This window comes from Ictalurus furcatus, chromosome 1, assembly GCF_023375685.1.
Source record: "Ictalurus furcatus strain D&B chromosome 1, Billie_1.0, whole genome shotgun sequence".
Lineage (NCBI taxonomy): Eukaryota > Metazoa > Chordata > Actinopteri > Siluriformes > Ictaluridae > Ictalurus > Ictalurus furcatus.
In genome coordinates, this window is record NC_071255.1 from 36,606,616 (window position 1) to 36,632,246 (window position 25,631).

Genomic DNA, 25,631 nt, shown 5'->3' on the forward strand with positions numbered 1-25,631 from the left:
TCAAAATGAATGAATTGTTTAATCATGAATTAATTAATTAGTCATGTCAGAACAGTGTGACGTCTATGCTAACACTATGTAACATCCAGCTGGTCTTGTTACATCAGAAGAAGAAGTGTTTTGGGTTATATTTGATACACTTTACTAACCTTCCTCTGACCTCATTTCCTCCTTCTGTCCAGTACGCACCTGCAGTAGATTATGGAGAGTCGTACGATTACTATGACGCAGCGATTCCCACCGACACACCAAATGAATTTTCCGAGTCTCAGGTAAAAAGAAAAAAAAAAAAAAACCCCGACAAAACGCAAGAAATCTAAGTGGTGCATGCCTGCGGTTGTCAGTGTGGTGTCTGCTTGTCATGTGACTTCCCTTGTCCTCATCTCGAGTGTTAATTGTTGACATCTTGACAGTTATCAGATTACTATCCACCTGAGGGAACAAACATCTCTCTCTCTCTCTCTCTCTCTCTCTCTCTCTCCATGCTAGCTTCTGACCTTTGTTCTTGTGTCATATCTTACTTGCTTGATCCTGATGTTTTGATGTGTTGTGTCTTTTGTCCCTGTGTCACCATCACCCTTCCTCCAGCGAGTGAAGCGTAGTGTCTCCAAATCCAAGAGGACGACAAAGTCCGCTAAGTCCAAACCCAAGCCTACGTATAAGTACCCGGCCTCGATAAAGAAATCTCCTAAAACTTTAGCTTCTAAGAAGACGAGAGATGGTTTCCAGGCAACAGCACCAGCAAGGAGGCCTGGTACAAGGGTAAAAGACAAAAAAAAAAAGACGTAGTCCAACTACGATGGCATGGAGATCTCTCCTCTTCTCCGTTCCTCCTTCTCTTTTCTACTGAGGGAGATCTCTGATGCCCGTCCTCTAATCTGAGCAGAAAGTCAGATAGTTCTAGAGGCCTGTCGATCACCCTGTAGTGTGCACGTCTGTTAATCCTTTCTTTCTCGTTCTTCCTTCTCCTTCTCTTTCACTCTGACGCCCGCTTCAGCTAAACAACTTAGACGGCGAGTTCTATACTGAAACTGAACTTGACTACGGGACTGTAGATGCTTCTCAGACTCAGTCTCCTGATGCCACTCCCGGACCCAACGAGGTAAATGTGTCACTTTTTCAATGTTTGTTTTTTTTTTTTTTAAAGAATGACCCAGGCTTTAGAAAGTGGATTAGTCCTGGGAGAGTATGAGTCTAAAGCCTAGCAACTGGAAAATAATCTGGTATGAAATGGTGAAAACCAGAGACAGTTCAGAATGATTGTTCTGTGGTTTTTCTGTCCTGGTTGACCAAAAGCAATCCACTTTGTATGTCCATGTATTTCAACATGCTCATCATCTCAGTGGATTGTCTCTGCTCTGTGTCTTGCTTTCTGTTGTCCATGTCAATTACAGCTGCGAAATCTCATAATACATAATAGAATTGCTCAGAAATGCAAAGTTAGCTAAATTAGACGTACCTAACTAATAAACTAAGAGTATTGAGCATGGGGCAGTGGTATCTCTGGGGCTCTGGGTTACTGATCGGAAGGTCAGGAGAAGGTCAAGCCCCAGCACTGCCAAGCTATCACTGTTGGGCCCTTGAGCAAGGCCCTTAACCCTCAACTGCTCAGCTGTATAAATGAGATAAATGTAAGTCGCTCTGGATAAGAACGTCTGCCAAATGCCGTAAATGTAAATATTTCTTTTTGGCAAATATTCAGCATTCTCCATTAAGGAATGAAACCATGCTAGTTTTTCTCATCAGATCGTCTCTGTAACAACGAAAATGTATTTTTAGGACAAAGTCAGCATTCTTGGTTACCCAGTTGTCCTGTCTTATCCACGTGTGACTGATTTTAAAAGCTCAGTATGATCAAATAGTACTGTTCAATACTAATAGTTCAAATAGTGCCTCAATAAAGCAGAACTGCGTTTTGCGTAACTGCGCTAGCCGGGCTAGCAGTACCAGCTATATGCTGTGTTCAACTAAAGCTCATAACTGGGAATTTCCAACCTCCTGCTAAAGAAAACGCCCCCTCGGCTACTCGGAAAAGTCTCCTCAACCTCGAGCTCAGCAGGTCAACATGCCCGCTCACACCGTCACCTGTAAATAAAGCATCACTTCACTCATGTACATGAGTTTCTAATCATATTTACTGTAGATCAATCAACATAGACGCATCAGGTATAGACTCCTGTAACACTGCCTGTACAGTCCGCAGTCCTGAGAACGCAAACACATCATGAATTCTGTCGTGTTAGCTGGCTAGCGTCTTGCCAATGAAATTGCTAACATATTTTCATGGATGCAGTCAGGTTTCTTTTTCCCCGCTTTGTAATTTGAACGCTCAGATTTTCCAGTTAAGTCGAACACAGCAACGCTAGCTGGATTAGCTGCTAGCCTTGGGTTAGCCACGGACACAATGACTTGGCAGAACATCCTTCGGAGATCTTTTCCTGAGGACTTGAGACAGCTTTGTGTCACCAAGCGAAGCTAAATCGTTCATTAGAGTAATAAAACCCTGAAACTTTTATTAGAAATGAGCCAAATGCACAATGCAGGGATTTTTTAAAAACAATTTATTTTATTTTGTTGTAACGGTTGTAATATTTAGGCTGTTAACAGATTACCCGAACAATACGCATAACAGTTTGCTGTTTTGCCTCAGACGTGTCTTTTCAGACTTCATGTATTTCTGTCTTTCTTCACATTTAAGCACGGTTAGTTAATTCCTCAGGATCGTTATGCTTTATGTGAAAAAGACAGGGATATGTCAGAGTCTGTCACTGTCAGTGAAAAGCAGTAGAACTGCCTCTAATGAATATAATGCTCTGTAAATACCCGAGGTAACACTTTATTTGTCCCTGAGTAAACTTACTCATTATTCCTGGCCTATGTTCAATGACTCTACTCTAATTATGTTTGGGAATAAAATGACACGTTCAAACGACGTGGAGTTTATTAAAGGAGTCACTGATTGATCTTCTGGGACAATAAAAGTGCGACCTGTCGCTTTCAGACTTCACCTTGCTGTAATTCATTCATGTACATTCATGCAAAGTACTTATTTGACTGTTCTCTGCAGTAGAACATGAATACAGCAGTCTTAACTGCTTAACTAACCGCCATTTTTATATCGCTCGCCTCCCCTCCCCCTTTTTGTCCCTCCTCTCTCTTCATTCCTCCTTTCCATTCCCTCACCTCCTCTTTCCTCCCGTTCCCTCACCTCCTCTTTCCTCCCATTTCCTCACCTCCTCTTCCCTCCCGTTCCCTCACCTCCTCTTTCCTCCCATTCCTTCACCTCCTCTTTCCTCACGTTCACTCACCTCCTCTTTCCTCCCGTTCCCTCTCCTCCTTTTCCCTCCCGTTTCCTCACCTCCTCTTTCCTCCCGTTTCCTCACCTCCTCTTTCCTCCCGTTCCCTCACCTCCTCTTTCCTCCCATTCCTACACCTCCTCTTTCCTCACGTTCACTCACCTCCTCTTTCCTCCCGTTCCCTCTCCTCCTTTTCCCTCCCGTTTCCTCACCTCCTCTTTCCTCCCGTTTCCTCACCTCCTCTTTCCTCCCGTTCCCTCACCTCCTCTTTCCTCCCATTCCTACACCTCCTCTTTCCTCACGTTCACTCACCTCCTCTTTCCTCCCTTTCCCTCACCTCCTCTTTCCTCCCGTTCCCTCACCTCCTCTTTCCTCCCGTTCCCTCACCTCCTCTTTCCTCACGTTCACTCACCTCCTCTTTCCTCCCGTTCCTACACCTCCTCTTTCCTCCCGTTCCCTCACCTCCTCTTTCCTCCCTTTCCCTCACCTCCTCTTTCCTCCCGTTCCCTCACCTCCTCTTTCCTCCCGTTCCCTCACCTCCTTTTTCCTCCCATTCCTTCACCTCCTCTTTCCTCACGTTCACTCACCTCCTCTTTCCTCCCGTTCCCTCACCTCCTTTTTCCTCCCATTCCTTCACCTCCTCTTTCCTCACGTTCACTCACCTCCTCTTTCCTCCCGTTCCCTCACCTCCTCTTTCCTCCCGTTCCCTCACCTCCTCTTTCCTCACGTTCACTCACCTCCTCTTTCCTCCCGTTCCCTCACCTCCTCTTTCCTCACGTTCACTCACCTCCTCTTTCCTCCCGTTCCTACACCTCCTCTTTCCTCACGTTCACTCACCTCCTCTTTCCTCCCGTTCACTCACCTCCTCTTTCCTCCCGTTCCCTCACCTCCTCTTTCCTCCCGTTCACTCACCTCCTCTTTCCTCCCGTTCCCTCACCTCCTCTTTCCTCCCGTTCCCTCACCTCCTCTTTCCTCCCGTTCCTACACCTCCTCTTTCCTCACGTTCACTCACCTCCTCTTTCCTCCCGTTCCTACACCTCCTCTTTCCTCCCGTTCCCTCACCTCCTCTTTCCTCACGTTCCTACACCTCCTCTTTCCTCCCGTTCACTCACCTCCTCTTTCCTCACGTTCACTCACCTCCTCTTTCCTCACGTTCCTACACCTCCTCTTTCCTCACGTTCACTCACCTCCTCTTTCCTCCCGTTCACTCACCTCCTCTTTCCTCACGTTCACTCACCTCCTCTTTCCTCACGTTCCTACACCTCCTCTTTCCTCACGTTCCTACACCTCCTCTTTCCTCACGTTCACTCACCTCCTCTTTCCTCCCGTTCACTCACCTCCTCTTTCCTCACGTTCACTCACCTCCTCTTTCCTCACGTTCCTTCACCTCCTCTTTCCTCACGTTCACTCACCTCCTCTTTCCTCACGTTCACTCACCTCCTCTTTCCTCCCGTTCCCTCACCTCCTCTTTCCTCATGTTCACTCACCTCCTCTTTCCTCACGTTCACTCACCTCCTCTTTCCTCACGTTCCTTCACCTCCTCTTTCCTCACGTTCACTCACCTCCTCTTTCCTCACGTTCACTCACCTCCTCTTTCCTCCCGTTCCCTCACCTCCTCTTTCCTCCCGTTCCTACACCTCCTCTTTCCTCACGTTTCCTCACCTCCTCTTTCCTCATGTTCACTCACCTCCTCTTTCCTCCCGTTCCTACACCTCCTCTTTCCTCACGTTCCTTCACCTCCTCTTTCCTCACGTTCACTCACCTCCTCTTTCCTCACGTTCACTCACCTCCTCTTTCCTCCCGTTCACTCACCTCCTCTTTCCTCCCGTTCACTCACCTCCTCTTTCCTCCCGTTCCTACACCTCCTCTTTCCTCACGTTCCCTCACCTCCTCTTTCCTCACGTTCACTCACCTCCTCTTTCCTCCCGTTCCTACACCTCCTCTTTCCTCACGTTCACTCACCTCCTCTTTCCTCACGTTCACTCACCTCCTCTTTCCTCACGTTCACTCACCTCCTCTTTCCTCCCATTCCCTCATCTCCTCTTTCCTCACGTTCCCTCACCTCCTCTTTCCTCACGTTCACTCACCTCCTCTTTCCTCCCATTCCCTCATCTCCTCTTTCCTCACGTTCCCTCACCTCCTCGTTACTCCCGTTCCCTCACCTCCTCTTTCTACCCATTCCTACACCTCCTCTTTCCTCCCGTTCCCTCACCTCCTCTTTCCTCACGTTCACTCACCTCCTTTTCCCTCCCGTTCCCTCACGTCCTCTTTCCTCCCATTCCTTCACCTCCTCTTTCCTTCCTGTTCCCTCATCTCCACTTTCCTCATGTTCACTCACCTCTTCTTCCCTCCCATTCCCTCACCTCCATTTTCCTCACGTTCCCTCACCTCCTCTTTCCTCCCATTCCTTCACCTCCTCTTTCCTCCCATTCCTTCACCTCCTCTTTCCATCACTCACCTCCCTTCTCCCTTTTTGTGCCTCCTCTCTCTTCATTTCTCCACTTCCTCTTTCCTCCTCTCTTTTACCTTCTCCTCCTCTTTCCTTTCCTCTCTTTCTCTCTTTTCCACACCAATCCTTCCTCTTTTCCACTCCTTCACATAACCTGCCTTTGCCCTTTTCTTCCTCTTCACTGCCCATCCTTTCCCTTCTTTTTACTCCCTTAATTTTACTTCCTGTTTCCTCTTTTCCCCTTCTGCCCCTTTTCCCTCCTCTTACCTCCTCCCCTCACCCTCTCTTTCTCCCCTGCTACTGCAATGCTTGGCAATAATAAGGCTGTGGAAGAGGGGATTGTGGGTAATTCAGACACCGAGCTGCCCCACGCTGCTGTGGACCCCACAATCGCCCCCGAGCACAACGAGCCCAGCGCCACAGCAGGAGCGGACGCGTACGACTTTAAGGAGTACGACCTTAAGGAGTACGATGTGGGCGAGCTTGACAAATCTCACTATGACTTTGGCGAATATGATGAGTTTGGCAACGCGGGCCCAAACCCTGTACCCAATTACGAGGACGAGTTTGGGCCTGCCGTGCCTGCTGAAACCGGCACAGAAGAAACGCAAGTCAAATCAGACGTAAGTATCACGACGTGTGATCAAACGTAGTGTGTGTGTGTGTATGTGTGTGTGTGTGTTCACATTGCTTGGTGCGATTCTAACAAGACGCTTGGCATGACGAATCCATCGCTGTCATGTTAATGTAAGTCTGGATGAGTTTAATGCTGCAAATTCAATGTAATTTAGCATTCGGCAGCCTTTCTAGCATGACCTGTAACACATACAGTATAGAAAATTACATGTGCACAATGTTGTTTGTTGTCTGAGGCTACAAGGCGACTGTAGCAAGAAATAAGAAATAAGAAATAAGGGACGCTTATAGCTACCAGTTTAGCTTCTTGCAAAATGCATCACTAAATCACCTGGCTCCGTTCGGAACCACGTTATCATCCGAAAACAGTCTCCGCCTTCGCACTTTGTGCCACGCCCCCTACCTGAGTCTGAATGACACCAAACTGTCATAAGTAATTTATTCAAAACGGTGCTCCGGTGCTGGCGCTTTCAGCTCTGCGACACCCTTTTGTCCATGTTTATAGATAACAGTCTGTCACAGACATGCCGAACTGGTAGCTATACGCTTCCATTTCCTGTTAGCGACACTACCTCCGTAGAAATGAAAACAATATCAGTCGCTAAAAAAACATGTCATGGCGGATAACTGGGACAGAAGGTGCATTGTTTATTTCATTATTTCCACCTGGACTCTCTTTAAAAAGGTAAGATCACCAATAAATAAAGATCCGATAAGAGGGCTGATAGACGTGCATTCCTAGATCTACACACACACACACACACACACACACACACACACACACTACTCTCCACACTCTGCTCCTCTGGCTGAGGTCGGACCCAGCCGTCTGTCAGGACTCTATCTCTCTATCTGCCCCTTCAGCCCCTTCAGGCATAGTAATTACCTCATTCTAGAGAGCCAGCTGTGTGTTCAAACATGCCCTGCTCTTCTCCACACACACACACACACACACACACACACGATTTAACCCCCCAATCTCCCACCACTTTGCAATAAACTTGCACATACACTTAAAGTCTGAGTCCACTAGCGAGAACTTCTTACATTATATTAATATCTTAGAATATTATATACACTGTGTCTCATTCACACACACACTCACACACCAGTGGTAGCAGAGCTGCCATGCAAGGCGCTAACTTGCCATCGGGAGCAACTTATGGTTCTCGCCCAAGGACACTTCGGTATGTGGAGTCACGTGGGCCGGGAATCGAACCTCCGACCCTACGATTAGTGGACAACCCGCTCTACCACCTGATCCACAACCGATATTCATTACGATATTCATGAACAAACAGTACAGTAGAGTGAAATTCTTCACATATCCCAACATGTTAGGAAGCTGGGATCAGAGCGCAGGGTCAGCAGTCATACACGCGCCCCTCGATTTACTATTAAGGACTTTTTCATTCATAGACTAGAACCTTAACCTCTCAGAACAATTTCAGAACGACTTCTATAAGGAAGAAGAATTTTTAATTTCTTAAGCCAATCCCCTGATCTCTCTAAAGCTCTTGTAGCCGAATGAACACAAATCCACCCAAAACCACGCCCTAAAATCTACAGGGAAGCCTTCCCAGAAGAGTGGAGCTCGTTATAACGGAAAGGTGGAATACATTCTGGAACGAGATGTTCGACACGCACGCGTTATCGTGATGGTTAGGGGCGCACTAACTTTTGATCGTCTAGTGTAGCAAAAAGCTTAAAGATTGCATAGGTTTTTAAAACGTGCACACTCTTCTGTGTGTAACGAGTTCCTGCATCTGCTGCGTTCAGCCAATCAGAACACTGTACAGGACATATCAATGATATATTAATATTAATAAATGACAACGCTCACCGGCTCATTTCCGATATAAACAGCGCTCGCTAGTTGACGAGTGGACTTTCACATCGTTCGTGTCGTATTCTCACCTTAATCCTTCTCCGTTCTCGCTCTTAGAGGACGTAAACGCTACACAGAGAGCTTTAATCTCAGCCCAAGTGCACTTCTTCGCGGTCCTCGTTGTGCACTTGACGTCGTGTTACATCTCCTGTTCCTCTTCACGCTTCGGCATTTAGTACGCACATCCACTGCGGTCGTAGTATGCATTAGAATGACTCTAGTATACGCTATACACCGCATAGCACATGCTGTAAAGTAACGGACACTTGTTAGTATGCTTGCTGTAGTGTATAGTCAAGATGCAGTCTGTCCTTTCACTCCAAACAAAAGACACTCGGTTTGTGTGTCTTACACTAACCTGGCTTGACCTTTGACCTTTGTCTCTAAAGCATCTCTTACACAAGACTTCTCTTACATTGTTTTTCCCCGACAAAAAATTAGCGGCGTCTTGGTGTACGGAGAAATTGGCTGTAAAATCCATCTGTATCGTTTTCTTCTTGCACGTGCATGCAGCTGAATCTCTCCACCTATAGCTCGGTCCTCCGCTTATGACTGCACGTGCTCTGATGTTGACCTCTGACCTGGTCTGTGTCCTCAGGTTGGAGGCGGTACCGGGTTTCTGGGGCAGAAAGGAGAGAAAGGAGAACCAGCCGTGATTGAGCCGGTAAGTCAGAGCCACATACAGGAGCACTCACGAGCAGTTCTTGGAAGGAAGTTCATGCATTTAGCTGGAGGCGGTGATGTTTGTGTGAAAGTCATGCAGACATCGTGCTTGTGCTGGATTAATCAGGAACGTGATGGTAAATGGTCTGCACTTTTTTAACCTACAAAGCACTGGGTGTCATTCACCCATTCTCATTCACACACTCAGACACCAACGGTAGCGGAGCTGCCGGAAGCATGCAAGGCGCTAACTTGCCATCGTGAGCAACTTGGGGTTCAGTGTCTCGCCCAAGGACACTTCGGTATGTGGAGTCACGTGGGCCGGGAATCGAACCTCCGACCCTACGATTAGTGGACGACCCGCTCTACCACCTGATCCACAGCCGCCCAAAATAATCATTTATTTATATACAACTAGCAAGTGTCACAATAAGAGGCTGAAGTTGAAGTTGAAGCACTTTAGCTGAACAAAGGAAAAAATAAGCTAGCTAATGATGGTATTAAATATTCATCACAGGTAGCTAGTGTCTAGCGTTATACAAGAGGATTATCTTCATCGCTTATTGAATATGATCGGGACGCATCGATGCGTTAGATAAACATGGCCGACACAACGTAGCCAAATGGACGACGGTCGATTTGTCGACGTTATCATGGCAACCTTAGTTGCACAAATCCAAATTCTTGCTTAGATCAGATCGATCTATCATGATAGTTCTTCACATTCTCATTCATAACCAGAAATTCCCTTCGATTCGGTTTCGCTTAGCGTCCTCCCATTCCGTTTTCCCAAATCTCAAGTCGCCGATTTTCCCATCCTTCCCCGGATTAAAGTCAAGCCTGGTTCTGTCGCTGTCCTTCGCTGACGACCCTGGATATTCTGTTCTCCTTCGTGTCACGTGGGATAACATACAAAAGTCACTCAGGTGTGATTTGAAAAGGTTTTTGAGTCCACACTATCCAGGCACATTGAGGCAGAAATCGGATTTGTGTCACTTCGCCCTGGTGTCGCGGACGTAACTTTAATACGGATGACATCAGCGGGGATCCTGTCAATCACCACACTGTTAATTAATCCTAACAGGACGTAGAAGAGTGACCCCAGATCAGTGGTAACAGAAACTAGAGCAGGTATAAACACAGTATTCGGGGGGAAAAAATCCAGTAATTTGATATGAGATATCAGAAGAATGGCTCGATTTCTTATGTGTAACTGCATTTGTTATTTATTTATTTATTTATTTATTTTTTTTAGGGGATGCTGGTAGAGGGCCCTCCAGGTCCACCTGGTCCTGTTGTAAGTAACTTGCATCCTGAATATTGTGTCTTGTTTATAAAGATTTAAACTGTGTCACCAGCTATTCAGTCACCTAAGGGTTATAGATAATAAACTGGCAACCTAGTGTATACACACACACACACACACACACACACACACACACTCGCGCAGAATGTTTTCATTTGAATTATTAGTATTACAGACACATTCCTTCAAACTAACATTTTCATCGAGCCAATCTACACACACTTCCAATAAACAACACTTTAAAATGTCTGACTTTACTCTGAATATTTTAGGGTCTTCCAGGATCCCCTGGTCTACAAGGCCCCCCTGGACCAGCCGGAGATCCTGGTGACAGGGTGAGTGTTTATTCCTGTCGCCGTCCAGTCTGAGGTTCACATGGAAACAACCTCTGACCTTTGGAATGCTGAATGCTTGATGCACGGAGGGGGGTTATTTTCTGGGCATGCATCCAGGGACTCTTAAGAGTTTGTTGTCTTTTCATGTGAATATGTTATTTGTTGATTTTTGAAACTTTTTGAGTAAATGACAGGAAATAGACAGAGGACATGATTGTGTTTTTGTTGCTGGGTCACAAAAATGGCAGACAGAGGCGGTGTAAATATTGAGTAATCTCTTTTTTTGGTGGTTTTTGGCTTTGTTTTGGTCAGCGAGAGGGCTTTGTAATTAAATATTTGTCAAAACACTCGGATTATTCCAAAATAATTGCGTCAAAATAATTTCGCCACAGGGAAATGGAATGATTAAATTAGCATGTCAGTGTGAAATTGATCATCGCAGTAGATTCTGCCGGGAGCTTTCTCACTCTGGATAGAGCACTGCTGCTGGCTTTGGGCTGTTGGCTTTGCTACTCAGCTCTAAATGAACAGTGCATGCACGATCAATGGTTACACAGCTACCAGAAAGTTCTTCACAGAGCCATTCACCATCACACACCATCACACACCATCACATACCGACACTCACCATCACACACCATCACACACCATCACACACCAACAAACACCATCACACACCATCACACACCATCACACACCATCACATTCCAACACTCACCATCACACACCATCACACACCATCACACACCAACAAACACCATCATACACCATCACACACCATCACACACCAACACTCACCATCACACACCATCACACACCATCACCATCAAACACCAACAAACACCATCACACACCATCACATACCATCACACACCATCACACACCAACACTCACCATCACACACCATCACACACCAACACTCACCATCACACACCATCACATACCATCACTCACCATCACACACCATCACACACCATCACATACCAACACTCACCATCATTCACCATCACACACCATCACACACCATCACATACCAACACTCACCATCACACACCATCACTCACCATCACACACCATCACACACCATCACACACCAACACTCACCATCACACGCCATCACACACCATCACATACCAACACTCACCATCACACACCATCACACACCATCACATTCCAACACTCACCATCACACACCATCACATACCATCACTCACCATCACACACCATCAAACACCATCACATACCGACACTCACCATCACACACCATCACATACCAACACTCACCATCACACACCATCACACACCATCACATACCAACACTCACCATCACACACCATCACATACCAACACACCATCACACACCATCACACACCATCACATACCAACACTCACCATCACACACCATCACACACCATCACATACCAACACTCACCATCACACACCATCACACACCATCACATACCAACACACCATCACACACCATCACACGCCAACACTCACCATCACACACCATCACTCACCATCACACACCATCACTCACCATCAAAGACCATCACATACCAACACTCACCATCACACACCATCACACACCATCACTCACCATCACTCACCATCACACACCATCACTCACCATCAAAGACCATCACACACCATCACACACCATCACATACCAACACTCACCATCACACACCATCACACACCATCACATACCAACACTCACCATCACACACCATCACACACCATCACACACCATCACTCACCATCACACACCATCACTCACCATCAAAGACCATCACATACCAACACTCACCATCACACACCATCACACACCATCACTCACCATCACACACCAACACTCACCATCACACACCATCACAGACCATCACTCACCATCAAAGACCATCACACACCATCACACACCAACACTCACCATCACACACCATCACTCACCATCAAACACCAACAAACACCACACACACCATCACATACCATCACACACCATCACATACCAACACTCACCATCACACACCATCACACACCATCACATACCAACACTCACCATCACACACCATCACACACCATCACTCACCATCACTCACCATCAAACACCAACAAACACCATCACACACCATCACACACCAACACTCACCATCACACACCATCACTCACCATCAAACACCAACAAACATTATCACACACCATCACATACCAACACTCACCATCACACACCATCAAACACCAACAAACACCATCACACATCATCACACGCCATCACACGCCAACACACGCCATCACACGCCAACACTCACCATCACACACCATCACACACCAACACTCACCATCACACACCATCACACACCATCACATACCAACACTCGCCATCACACGCCATCACACGCCAACACTCACCATCACACACCATCACACACCATCACATACCAACACTCACCATCACACACCATCACACACCATCACTCACCATCAAACACCAACAAACACCATCACACACCATCACACACCATCACACGCCAACAGTCACCATCACACACCATCACACACCAACACTCACCATCACACACCATCAAACACCATCACACACCATCACACACCATCATGCACCAACACTCACCAACACTTGCCATCAAACACCATCACACACCAACACTCACCATCACGTAGCGCACCATCATGCAACAACACTCACCATCACACACCATCACACACCATCATGCACCAACACTCACCAACACTTGCCATCAAACACCATCACACACCAACACTCACCATCACGTAGCGCACCATCATGCAACAACACTCACCATCACGCACCATCACACACCATCAAGCACCGACACTCAGCATCACACACCAACACACACCTGTGGTGGCTTGACGGTTAAGGCTCTGGGTTACTGATCAGAAGGTCGGGGATTCGAGCCCCAGCACTGCCCAGCTGCCACTGTTGGGCCCTTGAGCAAGGCCCTTAACCCTCTCTGCTCCAGGGGGCGCTGTATCATGTACAGGAACCCTGCACTCTGACCCCAACTTCCTGACATGCTGGGGTATGTGAAGAAAAGAATTTGACCGTGCTGTAATGTATACGTGACCCATAAAGACTCGTTATCATTATCATCACACATTAACACGCACCATCATATATCTTGTATCTCATGTTGCTGTTTGGGAGAACATTCTAGTAAAGCACCAGCTCAGCATCTGGGCTTGTCAGTGTTTCATGTACGAATGCCTGCCGTGGTGTAGATTCAAGATGGCCGACTCCTCTGGGCCTCTTCCGAAGGATGTGAGTTAATAATGTGCCAGAAGAGCTTGTTTCCTCTGTTTATTTTACAATCACTGCTTAACTGCAGGGAGGGGAAACAGTGGAGCCTTTCAATTTACAGCAGTACACCTCTGGGAGAAGTGAAAAAATCAGCCATGTGTGTAAACGAAGCCACACTGAGAGAACTAAAGCTGTAGAACTGCAATAAAGCGCTAAAAGAAAGGTGTGTGGTACCGCACGGTGGTGGAGGCGGAGCAGAATACTTCGTCCCAGTCGCTGTCTATTACGGCTTTAAATATTTTTAAAAGTAGTTTGAATCCTTCTAGATAGAGTAGCACTTTCTATGAAGGCCTGATGACCTCTGTATCCATTCTTAACATCTTATAAGTCATATTACTTATGAAGTTACGCTTGCGTCACACTTTATAACAGCGGTTATGATGCTTTAATTCATTACAAGTTGTGTTCGTAACACGTTGTCACCAGAACCAAAGAAAAACTAAATAATAAAAAAAAAACTTAGTTTAAACAATGGATTATAACACGTCATGAATACGTTCCTAGCATGTTATAATGCATTTATAAGGAATTTGACCCTGTTCTGGCGTATAAGCGCCAGCGTGCTGTAATTAAACGTGTTCCACTATGAAACATGGGTTGATATTGATGTTATAACGTGTTGTGAAACGCTATAATGCATCATATTAAGAATTCATAATGTATAAAGTGTAGTGCATGTCGATAAATACAGTGTAAATTTATATAATGGTGTATATGGAATATAATATAATATATAACTGTGTATAATATGTTATTATATGTTATGAATGTGTATGTAGTTGATCGTATCCTTGAGCTTTATAGAAAGTGTTACAGAGTACTGGGTCTGCTCCTTGTGATGTCTCTGATCTGGTGACTTTCCTTTCACTCTCCATCAGGGTCCTGCAGGTCGACACGGGCTCCCCGGAGCGGACGGGATGCCAGGTCCTCCCGGTACCATGCTGATGCTGCCGGTAAAATATTAGCATATACATCATTGATATCATTTTCACGCTACGTGTGATGACCTGAAATAGCCAATCAAGCGTTAGCGTATCTGTGAGTAATAAATAAAAGGAAGGTTTTAAAACAGCCTAAAAAATAAATCCTTAAGGATGAAGCCGTGGAGATGATGTACGTCGTACGTCGTTGTAAACGTCGGCCGTTCTAAACGTAACGCCGGGGGACAGTTTGGAACGGTAGAACCTGATTTCCTGATTAATGTGTGACGTTTTCTCCGTGTGAACACCTCATGAGGCTAAGAGATAAAATATGTTTATACATATGAATAACTTCCTGTGACGGGAAAGGAAAACAATATATTGTCCCTGAGTTGCCAGATTGTTGCTAGATTTCTAGATATAGTAAAATGTAATGTGTGTTAATAAATACGCTGTTCTAGGTTCTGGTGTATTTATTATATTGATCTAGTAAACTCATAATCTAATGAACGTGTATAAAATGGGCAGAAACTCGGGCGTCACTGTATCATTATAGTCCAATAAAAGTTTAATGAGTACATTTACACGCATTTATTAAAGATATAATAAGTAATTAACTTTGACATAATTCTCATGCATTTAAAAAAGTTGTTTATTTATTTGCTTGTTTATTTATTTGTTATTTGATCTATCTATCTATCTATCAGTCTCTCTCATTGTCTGTCTGTATATCTATCTATCTGTCGATCTGTCCGTCTCTCTGTCTATCTGTCTGTCTGTCTGTCTATCTATTCATGTATTCACTTCTCTGTCGTAGTTCCGTTTCGGTGGCGATGGTGAGAAAGGTCCGGTGGTCTCGGCTCAGGAGGCTCAGGCTCAGGCCATTCTGTCCCAGGCCAGGGTAAGTGTACTTTTTGAAGTGTCAGCTGCTGCTGAGTGAGGAGGGCGTCTGTGCGTAAAGTTTACGGCCTTCGGCTGAGAAGCGAGTGGGCGGATTAGGCGGATTGGGTGGAAGGGGGTAGTTTTGAGCGGGGTTAAGGGTTGATGGGGGTGTTTTGAAGGTCTGGGATTCCACTTGCTGAACAGTAAAAATAGCAGCGAGGTTGACGACCCACAGGTGAGTTAACAGGTGTCAGAGATAGCTAAGGTCACACCCTATAGACACACACACACACACACACACACACACACTTACACATATAGTATATACAGTAAAACACAGTGAGTCTAATCATCAGCTGAATTAATCTGCAATTTGGATGAACACAAAAAACGTTGTGTGCGCGGGTACGATTTTGTGTGTATGATTTGGAATGATGTACAGATGTACATGTATACTGCTTGATGTGCATTCCAATCCAATTTCAAATCAATTCAATTATTATTATTATTATTATTATTATTATTATTATTGTACAAGAAAAAAGTAGAAATCTGGCCAACTGATTCATGATTCAGTTTGATTTTGATTCTGATTCATAAATGATTCTTTAGACTACATTATGATTTTTAACACACACACAAATACACACACACACACACATACACACACACACACACACACATACACACACACACAGACACATACACACACACACACACACACACGCACACACCCACACACATATAGACACACACACAGACACACACACCCACACTTTTATTACAAATTACATGCATATAAACTTTCTCCCTTCTCTCCCTCCCTCTCTCTCTCTCTCTCTCTCCTTCTCTCTCTCTCCTTCTCTCTCTCCTTCTCTCTCTCCTTCTCTCTCTCTCTCCTTCTCTCTCTCCTTCTCTCTCTCTCCTTCTCTCTCTCCTTCTCTCTCTCTCTCTCTACCTCCCTCCCTCTCTCTCTCTCTCCCTCCCTCTCTCTCTCACTAATTCTCTCTCTCTCTCTCTCTCTCTCTCTCTCTCACTATCTCTCTCTCTCCTCTCTCTCTCCCTCTCTCTCTCTCTCTCTCTCTCACTATCTCTCTCTCTCTCCTCTCTCTCTCTCTCTCTCTTTCCTTCTCTCTCCTTCTCTCTCTCCCTCTCTCACACTGGCTCACTCTCTCCCTCTCTTTCGCTCTCTCCCCTTCTCCCCCCTCCCTCTATCTCTCCTTCTCTCTCTCTCCTCAGCTGGCGATGCGAGGTCCTCCCGGTCCGATGGGTCTAACGGGACGCAGTGGTCCTGTGGTGAGTCCCTCGCCACTCGTCCCTTCTCCATCATTATAATATATTTTATATAATATAACAGAAGAGATCCGTTTCTGAGAACATTGCGGAAAAGATGGCAAAAAAAGGATTTAACAACAGCCAATCAGCCGCTGTTACTGTGAGTAATGACGGCGTGTTGTAGAGATACGCATATCAGAAAAGTGTGCTGTGATGTCAGTGAGGTTTCATCAGGAGGTCGTGAGATCTCCGCTACGAGTCTGTAATTGTCCATATCTCTGAATGCAAAGGACGGCCTTCCTCCTCTCCTCCTGTCAATCAATCAGAGAGACTCCAGCCAATCACAGTCCTCCGTTACCTCATTCATAACGAACAGTGCACTTAACATCACGTCTCATAATCTTCTACGTGCGGTGGTGGAGGCACATGAGAGAATGTTCTGGAAAATGTGCTACGAAATCAACAATTTGTTTATTTCCTAGATGCACAGATTTTCTCTCGATGGAATCGCTAACATTGGCCAAAGTATATAAGAAGATTTTATGAAGAAAATAAACATTTGTATGTATTTTACAAACGTCCTGATCGTCTCGGATTAATGACACAGAATACGCCTGAGAAATATAAAAATAATAAACTGTTTAATCCGTTATAATATTTCTTCACTGCAAGGGTTAAGCCACTAAGCATTTTGAGACATTTATTTATTTAAATTCCTTTGCCTTTAATGTGCTGAATCCTATATATATATATATATATATATATAATATACAGACTTTCTCTAATATACTCTGTCAGGAAATAAAGCACATCAGGCGAAGGTGATGAAATTGAAGCTGAGTGACAGACTGCCCTCTGCTGGTTATGTTACTGTATTACACACTGTGGTGTGACTGATTTTCTCTATCTCACTCTCTCTCACTCTCTCTCAGGGTCTTACTGGTGCTCCAGGTCTGAAGGGTGAGGCCGGTGATCAGGGTCCTCAGGTGAGACACCACACACACACACACACACACACACACACACATATATATATATATATACACACGACCCTAACTAATAAGGTGAAAGGGCCGTTTAGGAGCTGTCGTGTGCGTTTGTTAGATTTCGGCAGCCGTGTTTCTGACCGTGATGTCCTTCACAGGGTCCCAGGGGGATGCAGGGACCATCAGGACCGGTAGGACCACCAGGGAAGAGGGTGAGCATGACCTCAGAACGTTTCAGCTTAAACATGAGGAAGACGAAACTCTGTCCTGTTGTTCAACATCTGTTCTACAAGTCAAATTTTAACAGCAGTTTACCTTCGTCGTTCAAACCGCAAGTCAAATTCATCACACGCTCGTCATAAAAGCCCGAGTAACACCTTTTATATGTTTATTTATTTAACGAAATCACAAAACGTACAGTATTTGTTTTAAAAAATAAATAAAATGTGTGGTATATTTTCATAAACGGTGCACTTATATAGCGCTTTTTTTTCTCATCCAAAAACCACAGCAGTTTCACTTGTAATGTTTCACTTCAGATAAGTGAACTGCTCTCACGTGTAAAAGTTATATATGTGATAAGAACCTGAAGAAGGTTGATTTTCCTAAAGTGTTCTCTCTCTCTGTCTCTCTGTCTCTCTCTCTCTGTCTCTCTCTCTCTGTCTCTCTCTCTCTGTCTCTCTGTCTCTCTCTCTCTGTCTCTCTCTCTCTCTCTCCCTCTCTCATTCTCTCTGATTATTTCTATTTGTATTGTCCTAATCAAGTGTAAATTGTACTTCAGTAAAACGTGTATCTCCCTTTATTTATGTACTTATTTATTCATTTTAAAAACAAATCATTAATGAGAAGGGGCGGAGCGAGTGGCTTTCCATGATATTTTGTTTCAGAGCTTTTCTGTAAATAATTACGAGTAAAATGAAAACCTCAAAAGTGAAACATTAATTAGGAATTTTGTGACACCTAAATAATGCAAAATAAAAATAAAAAGGAAATGATTTATTATTTCAAATTTACTACTACTACTACTGATAATAATAATAATAATAATAACAACAATAAGTATAGCTGCAAGCAGCAACGTCAGATTCCTCATTTCAAATTTGACATGAGAGAGAAATGTGTCCCACAGATGCAACATTTCAACGCATTTGGATCAGATTTTAAGTTCATTGTTGTGGTTTTTCCACAAATGATCATTGTAGAGAAAAATCAGGAGTCAGTGAGAATTTTGGAGAATGATTTCATGCTGATACAACGCTACTTTAACATTATTATGAATTTATTCCTGCTGCTATCCATAACATTAATTTGATTTACTCTGTGCTGCTATAACATTAATCCGAATGAAGTGTACTTTCACTCGATCCGAGACAAACAGCTCCATCTAGTGGACGATAAAGATATTGTTAAACACAATATAACTTATTGTCAAAGATAATATTCCTTTTAATGTCATTGTTTATGGAGATATGAGGTTGCCATCGCACACGGTAACATACTGTAGTGTCCTCTTTGTGTGTGGCACAGATCAAGTCCATAGATTAATGTTCCATTGATTTATGGACACAAGAAATATGTGCAACAGTTCTCAATTCACTGATATGTAAATAGTTTGGCCAATTTTTATTTGATTCGTTATTGCTTATCACGCTATAGAAAGACGTGTATCTCACACATATGCACCACAGTTCAAGTCAATCAGACCTACGGCTCATGAGGAGAAGACTTTTGTAGTTTTGGATGTACTGGAAAATATATCATAGCAGACTTTATGGGTCCCGAAGGCTTTTTTTTGTTGTTCCCCATGAGAAATAAGGCATGCATAATAATTTTCAGACATGTTGGACTTATGGGGCAGAGGCAAAATCACGTAAAATTTGGGCCTGGCCTGCAGCTCCACCTATGGGCTCAAGTGGGCCATTTGTGTTGTGGGAGTTACTCATGGCCTGTAGTATCAATGTACCAAATTTCAAAACTTTTTAGCATTCAGATCTTGAGTTATTGGGCACTTTAGGGAAATGAGGAGAATAATAATAATAATAATAATAATAATAACAATAATAATAGGTTATTAGGTAGAATCCTAATAATGTATCTCTGGTGTGTGTGTGTGTGTGTGTGTGCGTGTGTGAAAAAGGGTCGTGCTGGAGCCGATGGAGCTCGTGGAATGCCTGGAGAACCCGGATCTAAGGTTAGAACATCTATAAGTTACAAAAAGAAACAAATATACCTATATATATATATATATATATATATATATATATATATATATATATATATATTCAAGTCAGAGTGTTGAAGTAATTTACATTTTTGCTGTGTGTGTGTGTGTGTGTGTGTGTGTGTGTAGGGTGACAGAGGGTTTGATGGCCTTCCAGGTCTTCCAGGAGAGAAAGGGCACAGGGTGAGTACATAATAAAACACTGTGTGTCGTGCTGTTATAGGAAAATAATCAAGCACTGGGTGTATTCAAGAACGAGACGTCATGTTTTGTATCCATTTATAGTTACATTCCATGTTGTATAACATCCATGAGACTTTACAGAAGTTACACTAGCAGTTGTTTTTTATTCTGTTCCACGTCACATAATTAGCAAGCTAGCTGTAGGAGCTAGGTAATCAGTGGAAAGCACATAATATAGCAGCATATGCTGTGAGGTCACGTTATATAAGCTAGCTATCTTTAACCACTGAATGCCTGCCTTACTGACTTCTGGTTAGTCTGGTCCACCATGCTTATTAACTTACAGTACAGAGAACTCTGGAATTATGGGTTCGTCTACACAGAAGGACACTAACCGACACGTACAGTTGACCAGACTCAGAGTATCTCTCGTCTAATGCTTTCTACCTTACAGTCGGAACATAAGTGTAGGGGTTTTAATATGAAGATTTGCTGAGTGTTTCAGACCATCTAGTGCAGTGTGTACGCAGCCAGTGGCATTTCAAAGCTGAACAGTGCTGCTTTGTGCTCAGGCTTTTATCGGATTATGGACAAAAACGTCTTTACAGGATTTAAAGCACCTGGCGTAAACAGAAAGGTCAACTCAGACACCTTAAACATAGACGAAATGTTCTTTATAAGGAGGTTTAGGAGTGAGGAGAGAGGTGTAGTAGGTGCAGTAGGCAATGTGCATTATGAATAAGTATAAGTAATGAACCTAATAAACACGCCTAATTTACTTGCTTTACGTCATTACAATTTCATCACCATTAAATACATCTTACTTTACGTAATAGAGTGTCGTTTCACCACTGTTTCATCATGTTATTGTTACACTGTACTCGCTCTGACATCATCGTTACTGCAAACCGTGTGTCACGTTATGATATAATTACGTCATACCGTATCTTACGTTATGTGATTCTTACTTTGCACCATAGGTTACACATTGTGTCACCATTACCTTGTACTATATGTTACATTGTGGCTTCATTACCCCGTACCGCATGTTACGATATGGCTTCATTACCCCGTACCGCATGTTACGATATGGCTTCATTACCCCGTACCGCATGTTACAATATGGCTTCATTACCATGTACCACATGTTACGATATGGCTTCATTACCCCGTACTGTATGTTACGATATGGCTTCATTACCCCGTACTGTATGTTACGTCGTGGCTTAATTATCACGTACCACGTGTTACGTTGTGGATTCATTACCTCATACCGTATGGTATGTTGTGGCTTCATTACCTCATAGCGTATGTTAGGTTGTGGCTTTATTACCTCGTACCGTATCTTACGTTGTGGCTTCATTACTTCGTACGACATGTTACATTGTGGCTTCATTACCTCGTACCGTATGGTATGTTGTGGCTTCATAACCTCGTACCGCATGTTACGTTGTGGCGTCATTACCTCGTACCACATGTTACATTATAGTTTCATTACCTCATACCGTATGGTATGTTGTCGCTTCATTACCTCGTACCACATGTTACGTTGTAGCGTCATTACCTCGTACCGCACGTTACATTGTGGCTTCATTACCTCATACCACATGTCACGTTGTGGCTTCATTACCTCGTACCGCGTGTTACGTTGTGGCGTCATTACCTCGTACCGCATGTTAAATAGTGGCTTCATTACCTCGTACCGTATGCCACACTGTGGCTTATGTTATGGGGTGGCTTCATTACCTCACATACAGCATGTTAAACTGTGTGTCATTACATCATACTGTCTGCAGTGTCGTGTCCTCATTACATTTAACAAATGATGTCTTATCTACTAATTTTCTTGTACCGTAGTTTACAGTGTCATCGCTACATCATACCACATCATATGTTATATTGTGTGATAATTACTGTATGTTGCTTTGTGTTGTCATGACGTCACACCCTATATTAGACTGCGTCATCGTGATATTACGCTGCCGTTACTCTGAAGCATCATACTACCAGTTGCGTTATGTCATGTGTGTTACATAACGCTCCACCATTTTACATTCCAACACCATTACGTCAGAAGAATGTATCGTCATAGTTACGTTACACGGTATGTAACATTACAGCACGCTTCACCATGTTGTTATATGTTGTTGCTATGTCATTGTTATATGATACCATATACCTCATAACAGCATTACATTGTGCTTCATTTTACATCGTAAATTTTTTTTTACATTTCTTTGTGAAACACGACGTGATGCGTTTTTATAAATCCATATTGCACGGTCACATCAATAATATTTGGCATTGTATTACATTACAGAAGTGAAAATCAGGAATGTGATTTTCTGGTGACGGGTTGGTGGGGTTTAAAGTTTCAGTGTCTGATCAAGGGTGTAGTGTGTGTGAGCAGTAATAATGGGTCATAAACATTTGGGTGTGTTTGATTATGAAATATTTTCACATCTCATTATAATTTATGAGCCCGTTAGCGGTAATAAATGACGTGTCAGTGTGATGGATCACCTACATTGTGGTAATGGCACTGAAAACACTAGCGTCATGAGGAAAACTCACCGATACAGAGACTAGGAAACAGAGCAAACATCAGCGAGGACACAAACGGCTAGAGCGTTAGTGTAGAGGCTCTCTGTTCTGGAAGATTCACACACATGCATTACTAACAAATTAAAATCTCTCTCTCTCTGCTTCTAATTCTCTGTGTTTCTCTCCTTGTTCTCAGGGAGATTCCGGTCCCTCTGGACCCCCTGGTGCTCCCGGAGAGGACGGACCCAGAGTGAGTGTTTACGGACCCAGAGTAACTTCATAGCGTGTACTTTGGCTGAAATATTAAACCGCTCACGTGTCTCGTCTCTGTAGGGAGAGGATGGAGAGATCGGGCCACGAGGGTTGGCTGGAGAGAGCGTGAGTTTGCACTTTCCCTAACGCTATATATACACGTTAAAACTTCCTGTTTTCCTTCCTAAACTTCCTGATGCCATGCAGTATATTTCATTTATACTGTAAAAGTACAGGTGTGAATGTAATTAGGGCTATATCACCAGTGTATTGCTAATATGTTTGTTTTTTATATTTAATTTGAAAAGTCACACCCCCTATTGCTGCACCCCGCCCACTAATATTTAGCCACGCCCATACAGAGTGCATTTCATAACTCACCTCACCAAGCTATTTTTCCTCAAATTCTAAACACTAAACTGTTCTTACTTGCTATGGATTAAATAATAATTTAATCTAAGCTGTAAATCAGATGAAGCATTACATAATTAACAACAACAACAACAAAGAAAAAACAAATCATGAAATCCAGGGATAAACAATAAAACACAAACAAAATACAGGAAAAGAACCAAAAACTGGAACAAAGGTCGAGACTAAGGCGAGGCAAGGCAAGACAGTAGTGATGTGTCGTTCATGAATGATTCGTTCATTTTGAACGAATCTTTACTATGACTTGAGAACAATGAGTTCTCAGAGAGCGATTCATTTCTGGACATGGACACGCACACACACACGGACACACAGATTTTAATTATATTCAGCTGAAATTAACTAAATGATTTGGAAAAAGATTCGTTCATTTTCCTGAACAAGATTCAAAGATCTGAGTCAGTAAAATGATCCGAACTTCCCATCGCGGCAATGCGCGGCAAGGCAAGGCAAGGCAAGGCAAGGCAATGCAAGGCAAGGAAACAGAAATTACTCATGGTATACTACAACACAACAGCAACCATACCGACCTATGCATATATATAATGCTTCACAAGCAAGGAGGGAAAAAACACAGAATGTAAATAGGGTAACTAATCAGGAAAACACTAAACAGGTGTGCACAAACTCAGGACGTGAGGCAGACAGCAAAAGAAGAAATAATAAAAAAAAAATGACTGAGGGTGCCCTCTGGTGGTATGGCAAGGAATTGATAAGTGAAAACAGGAATGATGGTGGAACGGTGACAGCAGTTATCTGTTAATACTTAACCCTGAGTGATTAGTTTATGTCCATAAGACAATTTGAAGCGGTTATGTTTTGTTTCGTACAGTAGAAGATCTTCATGTTACCGCTTTCGACTATCCTGGAAATGGAGGTGTGTGCGTGACTGTTTTTTTTTATCTCACGCACGACCTTCTGATTTACATAAATACATATGATTGGATAAACTGCCACAGAGGATCTGCTGCAGAAGACTGGAAATCTGGAGATCATACGTTAATCGGTTCTTCTGCGGTTCTGCTTGTTTCCAGTATTTGGTTCATCCACACCCAGTCCACCACTGCCTTAAAAGAATGCAGAAGAATTTATACACGCTATAGAGAGGAATGACAATGAAAATCCACTTGACTTGACTTCAAAAGCAAGTGGGAGGAGCTGATCTGATTGGCTATCTCATGTAACCACGCCTATTACTATAGACATCGCTCTCCAGTTCCGTTTGAAACGTTACCATCTGCACCAATGGTCACAAAAACGCACGAACATATATACGGTCCCCTCCAAAAGTACTGGAACAGCTCGGCAAATCCTATTGTTTTGCTTTACACTGAAGATATTTGGGTTTGAGACCAAAATCCGAACATCTAGACAGCTAGACGTGTTAAATGACTTAGAACGTGAGACCTTTGGTGGCAGAACGCACACTTTTGAGGGTTTTTTTGTTTTGTTTTTTATTGAGATTACCGAAACAGGTGCCACTGATGACAACGATATTGCTTTTAGCCAGTACATCACTGTTTTTAGTATTCTATAATGAGAGATATAGTTCGAGAAAATGTTATTGTATGTTATTGTAAACTAACTTCTTCATGATTTGCCTCTCAGGGTCCACGAGGTCTGCTCGGTCCCCGAGGTCCTCCAGGTCCTCCTGGCCAGCCTGTGAGTATTCCTTTTTCTTTTTTTTTTACATTTTGCCAAGCACCCTTTTTTTGATAGCTCAGTGCTAATTCAATTCAACTTGTATAGCGCTTTTAACAATGGACTAATCTGATATGGTGGCTCTCCATAGGGTGTAGCTGGTGTGGATGGTCCTCACGGTCCCAAAGGAAACATGGTAAGATTTTCGATATTCGGAATTTATCTAAACTTTTGGTCCTCGCTTGCTGAATTTGATTTGTTTCACTAACTAAAAAGATTTTCACCGCGATGTTTTATGTGACGAGTGTTCTAACTTCTCTAATGAAACCCTTTAAGAACAATTCTTAATCGTATACACGTTACAAATTATATTTCTTTCATT

General features: G+C 43.5%; 1 protein-coding gene across 3 annotated transcripts in view; it reads left to right on the top strand.

Moving 5' to 3' along the window:
• The window catches only part of col11a1a (collagen, type XI, alpha 1a), a 120,953-nt gene that overhangs the window by 28,236 nt on the left and 67,086 nt on the right, over positions 1-25,631 (top strand). The window contains exons 6-22 of one of the 3 annotated variants that reach the window (XM_053618935.1): positions 183-272; positions 998-1,102; positions 6,069-6,368; positions 8,868-8,933; positions 10,188-10,229; positions 10,511-10,573; positions 14,792-14,866; positions 15,651-15,734; positions 16,955-17,011; positions 17,923-17,976; positions 18,135-18,188; positions 20,114-20,167; positions 20,327-20,380; positions 23,121-23,174; positions 23,258-23,302; positions 25,217-25,270; positions 25,401-25,445. In XM_053618935.1, coding sequence (XP_053474910.1) covers positions 183-272; positions 998-1,102; positions 6,069-6,368; positions 8,868-8,933; positions 10,188-10,229; positions 10,511-10,573; positions 14,792-14,866; positions 15,651-15,734; positions 16,955-17,011; positions 17,923-17,976; positions 18,135-18,188; positions 20,114-20,167; positions 20,327-20,380; positions 23,121-23,174; positions 23,258-23,302; positions 25,217-25,270; positions 25,401-25,445 — 1,296 coding nt within the window. Of the gene's footprint in view, positions 1-182; positions 273-588; positions 763-997; positions 1,103-6,068; positions 6,369-8,867; positions 8,934-10,187; positions 10,230-10,510; positions 10,574-14,791; positions 14,867-15,650; positions 15,735-16,954; positions 17,012-17,922; positions 17,977-18,134; positions 18,189-20,113; positions 20,168-20,326; positions 20,381-23,120; positions 23,175-23,257; positions 23,303-25,216; positions 25,271-25,400; positions 25,446-25,631 lie in introns of all 3 variants that reach the window. The other 2 variants (XM_053619726.1, XM_053620139.1) reach the window with 2 other exon arrangements.